Source organism: Cyclopterus lumpus, chromosome 22, assembly GCF_009769545.1.
Source record: "Cyclopterus lumpus isolate fCycLum1 chromosome 22, fCycLum1.pri, whole genome shotgun sequence".
NCBI classification, from domain to species: domain Eukaryota; kingdom Metazoa; phylum Chordata; class Actinopteri; order Perciformes; family Cyclopteridae; genus Cyclopterus; species Cyclopterus lumpus.
The window spans coordinates 23,279,606-23,289,605 of NC_046987.1; the positions used below are offsets into that span (position 1 = coordinate 23,279,606).

The 10,000-nt window shown below is 48.2% G+C and overlaps 1 protein-coding gene across 4 annotated transcripts in view; it reads right to left on the reverse strand.

Moving 5' to 3' along the window:
* The window catches only part of irf2bpl (interferon regulatory factor 2 binding protein-like), a 40,545-nt gene that overhangs the window by 24,572 nt on the left and 5,973 nt on the right, over positions 1–10,000 (reverse strand). For 3 of the 4 annotated variants that reach the window (XM_034525091.1, XM_034525092.1, XM_034525090.1), the window contains exons 4-13: positions 9,609–9,702; positions 9,346–9,451; positions 3,719–3,986; positions 3,046–3,470; positions 2,733–2,805; positions 2,314–2,457; positions 2,050–2,224; positions 828–980; positions 603–733; positions 349–525 (exon numbers count right to left, since the gene is read on the reverse strand). In XM_034525091.1, the coding sequence (XP_034380982.1) occupies positions 349–525; positions 603–733; positions 828–980; positions 2,050–2,224; positions 2,314–2,457; positions 2,733–2,805; positions 3,046–3,470; positions 3,719–3,986; positions 9,346–9,451; positions 9,609–9,702 (1,746 nt within the window). Of the gene's footprint in view, positions 1–348; positions 526–602; positions 734–827; positions 981–2,049; positions 2,225–2,313; positions 2,458–2,732; positions 2,806–3,045; positions 3,471–3,718; positions 3,987–6,483; positions 8,664–9,345; positions 9,452–9,608; positions 9,703–10,000 lie in introns of those variants that run through there. The other variant, XM_034525093.1, reaches the window with a different exon arrangement.

Genomic DNA, 10,000 nt, shown 5'->3' on the forward strand with positions numbered 1-10,000 from the left:
ATGGTCTAACCTCACACCAGGACATGGTCTAACCTCACATCCAGGACATGGTCTAACCTCACACCAGGACATGGTCTAACCTCACACCCAGGACATGGTCTAACCTCACACCCAGGACATGGTCTAACCTCACACCAGGACATGGTCTAACCTCACTTTAGTAGCACTTAAATGTCTCTTACTGATAGCACTTTGTAGTTTAACGTTATTGAAGAAATTGTACTTGCTTGATTCTTGTGGAAGAAGAAGAAGAGGAGGAGGAAGATGAGGAAGAACAGGAGGAAGAGGAGGAGGAGGAGGAAGAGGAAGATGAGGAAGAGCAGGAGAAAAGAGGAAGATGAAGGTTACCTGAACAACATCAGCGACAGATAGGAATACAGTTCCAGGGAAGACGTCCTCTTCTTCACTCTTTCTCTCAATGATGTCAACAGAGTAAGGAAGAGGTTGAGGAGGAGGAGGAGGAGGAGGAGGAGGAGGAGGAGGAGGAGGAGGAGGAGGAGGAGGGACATCCAGCTGCTCCACCTTCTGTCAACACAAAACCCCTGTCAGTGACCTCTGACCTTTGTGTGTGTGTGCGATACAGTGATGTGGGACTACATCACCTGTGACTGTAGCTCCGGCGCTTCGTTGTCAACCGCAACCACGCTACATGTGGGAAGAGCTGTGGGCGGTGATGTCACTTCCTGTTGCTGCTCTACGAGAAACCTGGCAGAAGAGTCCGCCCTGCGGCGACCTGGAGAGGACATGTTTATTATTTTACATATTACTTCTAAATAAAAGTTTTAAAAAAGTCAAATACAAACGAGGATGTTTGTTTGTTTACTGACCGAGCGGGATCGCAATAGCAACCGAGCGTCTGGCTCCAGGGGTCACCGTAAGGTCAGCGGGGTCACTGGAGGTCAAGTGGGAGAAGCTGATGATGTCATGACGCTGAGGTTGTCCAGGTGACGTCTGAGTCTTACGGGACTCCACCTTCACACCTGGTAAATGGTAAATGTACCTGTACTTGTTTATCTCTTTTCTAGTCTTCCGACCACTCAAAGCTCTTTAACACTACATGACATCATTCACCCATTCACATCCTGATGGGAGGAGCTACGGTTCCACCTGTCCATCAGCAGTAACTAACATAATGATGGGAGGAGCTAAGGTTCTACCTGTCCATCAGCAGTAACTAATATTCACACACTGATGGGAGGAGCTAAGGTTCCACCTGTCCATCAGCAGTAACTAACATTCACATCCTGATGGGAGGAGCTAAGGTTCCACCTGTCCATCAGCAGTAACTAACATTCACACACTGATGGGAGGAGCTAAGGTTCCACCTGTCCATCAGCAGTAACTAATATTCACACACTGATGGGAGGAGCTAAGGTTCCACCTGTCCATCAGCAGTAACTAACATTCACATCCTGATGGGAGGAGCTAAGGTTCCACCTGTCCATCAGCAGTAACTAACATTCACACACTGATGGGAGGAGCTAAGGTTCCACCTGTCCATCAGCAGTAACTAATATTCACACACTGATGGGAGGAGCTAAGGTTCCACCTGTCCATCAGCAGTAACTAACATTCATACACTGATGGGAGGAGCTAAGGTTCCACCTGTCCATCAGCAGTAACTAACATTCACACACTGATGGGAGGAGCTAAGGTTCCACCTGTCCATCAGCAGTAACTAATATTCACACACTGATGGGAGGAGCTAAGGTTCCACCTGTCCATCAGCAGTAACTAACATTCATACACTGATGGGAGGAGCTAAGGTTCCACCTGTCCATCAGCAGTAACTAACATTCATACACTGATGGGAGGAGCTAAGGTTCCACCTGTCCATCAGCAGTAACTAACATTCACAGCTGCAGGAGACAAGCCTCTTGCCCAAGGACACATCAACATGGACTAGTTGAACCGGGGATCGAACCGCCGATCCTCTAATTGAACGACGACCCTGCTCACCACTGAGCCACAGTCGCCCCTTAAAAGTGGTGACACGTGAGCAAACTCTGTTTGCATTCATTTCAACTTTATTGACAACAACAGGCCCACCTGTGACGGTCTCCACCAGCCGGGGGCGGGGCTTCCTGCTGGGCGGGGCGGCAGGTGAGCTAAAGCGCAGGTACGGACTCTTCTTCAGTTTCCGTCTCAGACCCTCGTACGGAGCTCTGCCGTACAGACGAGCCAAGTACGACTCTGAGGCAGAGTCAGGCTCCGCCCCCTGCAGCTGGAAACAGTGACATCACAGCAGTGAGTCCTCACCTGTACGTCAGCTAGCTAACTAATCAGATCGATGGATCAGAGAGACAGACTGACCGGTCCTCTGCTTCCTCTCCCGACCGCGGGCTCACTTCCTGTTCCTCTGAGCCTGCTCACTGGCCTCCCCCGACCTGTAGGGGCGGAGCTCCCAACAGCCCTCTGCTGTGATGTCATCGGAGCCTCCTCTGAGGACATCTCAGCCTGGGGAGGAAGAGGAGGAGACAAATGAAGAAGATGACGAAGAAGAAGAAGATCAACAAGAAGAAGATGTGGGACTTCAGGTGACACCTTTAAGTAGGTGAGAACGTCGTCCTGTGTTTGTGAGACTGATCCACTGAGACCGCCTCCCTACGTGGACTCTGTCTCTCTTTATACTACGTCAGCCGACCTCCTCGTCATAAACATGAATATAAAGAAGCGGTTTGACAGACAAGCGTTTGCATTGGTGCAGGACGGTCGTCCATGTTTGTCCTCACCTGAATGTCTTTGGTTAAAGTGTTGATCCAGGCATCCACCGTCTTCTTGATCCGGACCTCCTCCGTCCAGTCTCTGCACAGGACAGAGGACTCAAACTTGTATTTTACACATTTCAGATTTGTTCTTTACCTCCAGGGGAACCTGTTAGCTTCCTGTTGGCACATTAGCTACCAGTTAGCAGACCTAAGTTACAACTAGCTAGCTAGCAGTAGCTACCTGTTAGCAGACAGTAAGATAGCATAAGCTAGCTGTTAGCAGACAGTAAGCTAGCAGTAGCTACCTGTTAGCAAACAGTAAGCTAGCAGTAGCTACCTGTTGGCAGACAGTGCGTCCAGCTGGCAGTGCAGAACCTCTCCGGTTTTGGCTCTCAGCAGAGCCTCCAGGTTCTCCTCCAAAACCTTCTTCTGTCTCCGAACTTGACGAAGAACCAGACCCGCCTCCTCCAACGTGGACGAAAGCGCAGGCCTCCTCTGGACCAGTACAGACTGGGACTGCTGCGAGAGCTGGAACTGGGTCTGACATGGTTGGGATCGGATGGATTGGAAAGGACTTTGATGGGACTGGGAGTGGCTTTGTTGGGAATCAGTCCGTTGGGACTGGGACCTGGATTGTTGGGACTGGGATTGTTGGGACTGGGACTTGAATTGAGGGGTCTGGGACTTTGATTGTTGGGACTTGGATTGTTGGGACTGGTGGTGGTCTGGTTCAAATGTGGTGGTCTTCAGAGAGTCTTCTGGCTGTTGGACAACAGAAAGTGATTCAGACTTTAGACAGGAAGCTCCTCTACTATGTTCTACTGTACTCTACTTTGTTCTTCATTGTTCATGGGGTTCTATGTTCTATTCTACTATTTTCTACTGTGGTCTACTATGTTCTAATGTGTTATACTATTCTATACTATGTTGTACTATCCTCTTCTGTGTTGTACTGTACTTTAATAGGTTCATCTATGTTGTACTGTGTTCTATGTTCTCCACTAACTCACCGTCAGCAGGTGCTTCATCTCCCTCAGAGTCTCATTGGTTCTCCTCGCCGCTCCCTGACTGTCATTGGTTCTCCTCGCCGCTCCCAGACTGTCATTGGTTCTCCTCGCCGCTCCCTGACTGTCATTGGTTCTCCTCGCTGCTCCCAGACTGTCATTGGTTCTCCTCGCCGCTCCCAGACTGTCATTGGTTCTCCTCGCCGCTCCCAGACTGTCATTGGTTCTCCTCGCCGCTCCCAGACTGTCATTGGTTCTCCTCGCCGCTCCCTGACTGTCATTGGCCGAAGAGGAGACTACTTAGTTAGTTTGTCTGTAACGTAAACTTTAACGTAAACTCTACGTACTATAACTCTACGTACTTTAACGTAAACTCTACAGACTTTAACGTAATCGCTACAGACTTTAACGTAAACTCTACAGACTTTAACGTAAACTCTACAGACTTTAACGTAAACTCTACAGACTTTAACGTAAACGCTACAGACTTTAACGTAAACTCTACAGACTTTAACGTAAACTCTACAGACGTTAACGTAAACTCTAGGGACTTTAACGTAAACTATACATACTTTAACGTAAACTCTACAGACTTTAACGTAAACTATACATACTTTAACGTAAACGCTACAGACTTTAACGTAAACTCTACAGACTTTAACGTAAACTCTACAGACTTTAACGTAAACTCTAGGGACTTTAACGTAAACTATACATACTTTAACGTAAACTCTACAGACTTTAACGTAATCGCTACAGACTTTAACGTAAACTCTACAGACTTTAACGTAAACTCTACAGACTTTAAAGTAAACGCTACAGACTTTAACGTAAACTATACATACTTTAACGTAATCGCTACAGACTTTAACGTAAACTCTACAGACTTTAACGTAAACGCTACAGACTTTAACGTAAACTCTACAGACTTTAACGTAAACGCTACAGACTTTAACGTAAACTCTACAGACTTTAACGTAAACTTTACAGACTTTAACGTAAACGCTACAGACTTTAACGTAAACTCTACAGACTTTAACGTAAACGCTACAGACTTTAACGTAAACTCTACAGACTTTAACGTAAACTCTACAGACTTTAACGTAAACTCTAGGGACTTTAACGTAAACTATACATACTTTAACGTAAACTCTACAGACTTTAACGTAAACTCTACAGACTTTAACGTAAACGCTACAGACTTTAACGTAAACTCTACAGACTTTAACGTAAACTCTACAGACTTTAACGTAAACGCTACATATAGTAATAAATATTGTGAATGTCAGAAGGACAACAGATAAACGTGGAGGAGTTTGTTTCAACAGAAATTTAAACAGGACTGATCTCAGATCTGTAATACAGGAAGATAACAAAAGATCTGTAACAAAAGGACTGCTTCACTGCACACACATCTACCCAGAATGCATCGTGGTTAAGACAGAAGAAAGAGAAAAGGTTCATACCAAGGGTTTATTACAACGGACTGAGCTGCAAGGCACGTTACAATCTGTTCAAAGAGTATTACACATGTTGCTGCATCTCATCCAACACGGAAAACAAGTTATTGCAGTACAAAAATTTTACAATTAAACATTTTTTATTATTTTATTTTTTAAATTCACAATAAAAATGTATTACATTGAAAAAACTAAACAAATAAGTCTGAGAAGATTCTAAAAAAAATCAAATAAAGTTAAAAACTTGTATAAAAAATAAAAATTGTTTTACAAACAGGTGACTAATAAACGACAATGAAGAACTGTCTCACCCTCTGAACCTGTCTGTCTGTTTAAACACCGTCACCACGACACAAACATTTAGAGCTTCTCCTCCGTCAGTCTGTCAGTGGAGGAAACATCTGCTGATGATGTCATCATTTACACCAAAAGTACATTTTAATATTCAGTTAGCGTTTTACTAATTTCAACACTTTCTACTGGTTCCTGATTCCTGATTTCATTTTAAACAAAGTCTTTCTGATAGAAATACACACACACACGTGTGTGTGTGTGTGTGTGTGTGTGTGTGTGTATACATATATAAATTTATTTCCATGGCGACTTGACAACACAGGAATAGCATCACTGCATTTCAGCAGTTAGCCGTTTAGTTTAAGGACCGTTGGAAATATCGGCGCTGCTTTTAAATACATTGGGCCGAAAATATGACAGAAAACGACATGCTTTTGACTCGTTATTCATGAAATAATGAACTTCCATGTTGTTTTATATAATTGATACAATAATAAAACCTAAAATACAGATTTACTGATTCACACGGCAGTTTATTCTGAAGGTTCAGTTCACTTCCTGTCTCAGATTCTGTTGATGAATTAATGTGCAGATGAAGATGTTTGAACATAATAATAACTAATAATAAACAAATACATAATAATAAACACTTTTGTCTTCTGTTTGTTTTATTTAGAAATATTTTTATAAGAAATATGAATATTAAAGTATGAATCTGCTATTTGTCTCATTGGAGGATTTAAAGTGTAAAATGTTTCACCTTGGACGGAGTATTGATCGATCAGCACACAGAGTATTGATCGATCAGCACACAGAGTATTGATCGATCAGCACACAGAGTATTGATCGATCAGCACACAGAGTATTGATCGATCAGCACACAGAGTATTGATCGATCAGCACACAGAGTATTGATCGATCAGCACACAGAGTATTGATCGATCAGCACACAGAGTATTGATCCACTGACAGACTGCCCCCCCCCCCCCCCCCTCACGGGTCCCTTTCCTTCTTTACCTTCACGTCCCCCGCCAGGATGGTGGCTATCTCCCCCTGCATGAAGGCCCATGGCACGCTGGAGCCCAGCAGGGGGCACTTGTCCCCGCTGGGGCAGTACACCTCCCCCGAGGCGCCCTGAGCCGTGATGCTCTCGCGGGAGCACGGGAAGCAGAACTTGTGGATCGGGACCGAGGGGCACTGCACGAAGTGCGTGTCCTCCAGCCTCTCGTGGCAGATCGTGCAGGACAGAGGCCCGCTGTTGGCCATCGGGGAGTCGGGCACGGTCTGCACCTGGTCCACGCCGCACCCAGTGGACTGAGACGCCGCGGACACGCCGGGGTCTCTGTTGCAGGACGAGAGGCGCCTCTGGCCAGACATGGGGGCCGGGGGCACCGGGCTGCTGGGGGTGTGTCTGGAGGACGACGTCGTGGAGTGGACCGAGTCCCTGTCCTTGCCGGGGGAGTGCGCGTTCCCGAGCGCGGCCATCGGGGACTGTCCGTTCTGCAGGGGGGGGGCGGGCTCCAAGGGGGAGGCGCGCCCGGAGAACGAGCCCGCGGCCACGGTCTGGCTGCTGATCCACTGCGGCCTCTGCTGGTCCTCCGGGGAGTCCGGCTCCGGGGACGCCCTCCTCTTCCTCACGGCGGCCCTGGAGCTCCCGCTGTCGGACGCCAGAGCCCGGCCGGGCGGCAGCGGGCAGCTGCCGTCGGTGTGGGGCTGCGGGAGCATGTCCACCCCCACCCCCTCCTTGAAGAAGCGCAGGGGCTCCGGGAGCAGGTCCCCCAGCAGGCGCCAGTCCCCGGAGCCGTGCCTCCTCTCGTACTCCAGGTACTTGAACCCGGAGGACAGACCGCGGCCGAAGTCCTTCATGCAGTCCTGGTACATCTGCTTGGCGACCCCCGAGGCGCTGGAGAACACGAGCCCGGAGCCGCTCGGGTACTCGATGAAGATCTTCAGCTCGTGCTCCAGACCCGGTTTGGCCACCGCGTCGAAGGCGAACACCCGGCCCACCAGCCCGTGGTCCTTCTTGAAGCGCACGTCGAACGGGGTGCAGCCGGACAAAGAGAGCAGCGCGTCCCGCACCGGCTTGGGCTTGCCGGTCCAGTCCTCCTGCCGGTTCCGGAGGCTGTCGCTCAGCTCGGAGAGAGCCTCCGCGTTCCGCTGCTTCTCCTTCAGGTCCCGCTCCTGGTCCGAGCTGGACACCGAGGCGGGCCGCTTCCCTCCAGGTCCGCTCAGCAGCGTCTGAGGCAGCAGGTTCGGCGGCACGGTCATCTGTCCCGGTGCCGACACCGGCGCCCCGTGGCTCCGGGCCCGTGAGTTCGGGCTGTGCCGGTTCAGCTCGGGCGGCCCGTCGTCCGGCTTGAACCCGTTCGGCATCCTGCTGCTGCTGGTCCCGCTGTAGTCGAACCGAGCCCGACTGTCCGAGTACCGGTCCAACCTCCCCGGTCCGTCCGCCTGGTGCTGGTTCGGCTGCCCCGCCTGGCTCTTCCCCGCAGCGGGCTGGGTCAGGGTCTGAGCAGGTCCCGCTGCAGGGAGGCGAGCCTCTTGGAAGCCGTGAGCCCGCTTCAGGTGGCGAGCCGTCTCCATGACCAACTCGATCCGGTCCGCGCCCTCGTAGTTGACGCAGCCCCGGCACACGGGCTCGGTGAAGTCCCAGACCAGGGCCCAGGGCATGCGGGGCAGGTCGCACAGGTAGCACGCCTGCCTGCGGGACGAGGAGCGCTGCGGGGAGGACATCGTGCCCAGCTCTCCTGCTGCTCCTCCGGGGAGCCGCGCGGCGATCAGACGGAGCGCAGCCGGAGAGGAGCGCGCGCGCACGGAGCTCCTCTCATTGTTCCTCCTGCTGCAGAGGAGGGGGGGGGGGGCTCACCCCGACCCCCACCTCCTCCTCCTCCTCCTCATAGGAATGACACCTGGTAGAGCGAGTGACGTCACCGCCCCCTCCTCCGAGACTGTGATGTCATGACGCCACATGCCCCCCCCCTCCTCCGAGTGTCACGTGACAGCTGCAGGTAAATTACCTCTGAACAAAAGAAAGTCACGTGACTGAAACCTCGTGACCTCGTCTGCTCTTCAGTGAATACCAGCTAGTAGTATTTATACATGTTTATATTATAGTATCATACTGTAGTATTTATACATGTTTATAGTATCATACTGTAGTATTTATACATGTTTATATTATAGTATCATACTGTAGTATTTATACATGTTTATAGTATCATACTGTAGTATTTATACATGTTTATATTATAGTATCATACTGTAGTATTTATACATGTTTATAGTATCATACTGTAGTATTTATACATGTTTATATTATAGTATCATACTGTAGTATTTATACATGTTTATAGTATCATACTGTAGTATTTATACATGTTTATAGTATCATACTGTAGTATTTATACATGTTTATATTATAGTATCATACTGTAGTATTTATACATGTTTATAGTATCATACTGTAGTATTTATACATGTTTATAGTATCATACTGTAGTATTTATACATGTTTATAGTATCATACTGTAGTATTTATACATGTTTATATTATAGTATCATACTGTAGTATTATGATGTAGTATCATACTGCATAAATAAATTCTCCACCACAAAATTAAATATACAATATATTTATATTTGATTGTATATTGATAAATATTGTAGCTCATGATCTTTGTGAGATTAATGAATAATAAATGTATATAATAAAGTAATCTAATTCTATTAGTCTATTTTAGATTGTAGTAGTTGTTGTTGTTGTTGTTGTTGTTGATGTCTGTGCTGCAGAGGGCCGTGTGTGTCGCTAGGTGAGGGGAAAGAAGAGAACATCTCATAGTAGTGATGCAGAGGTATGGTAACCATGGTAACCCCCCTCACCTGGTTTGCTCTGGCCATCGGTCACGGGGTGTTGCCATAGCAACTGGGCCGGTCTCCATGGCGATGGAGGCAGCTCTGCTTGGCTGCTGGTTGCTATGGACGCCAGCTGATGGACAAAAAAGACAAAGAGGTCAAAGGTTATTTATATAAATATATACACACACGAGTTTACTCTCTTTTTAACAAACAGCAAAACACATTTAAATACAGTGAAGCCAACGAGCGGGAGGGGGGAGGGGGGGGGGGGGGGGGGCAACCTTTACCTGTAGTGTCCAGGTGAGGGACAGCTGAAGCTGTGAGGTCAGAGGTTACAGGGGTGTGGCCTGTCACCATCCTGAGGGCCTCCAGCAGCTTGCTCTGATTAGTGGAGAGGACAGCCAATGAGCAGTCAGAGTACACACACACACACACACACACACACACACACACACACACACACACACACACACACACACACACACACACACACACACACACACACACACACACACACACACACACACACACACACACACACACACACACACACACACACACACACACACACACACACACACACACACACACACACACACACACACACACACACACACACACACACACACACACACCATCTGTACCATTGATTTAAAATACTTGTTTGGATGATATTACA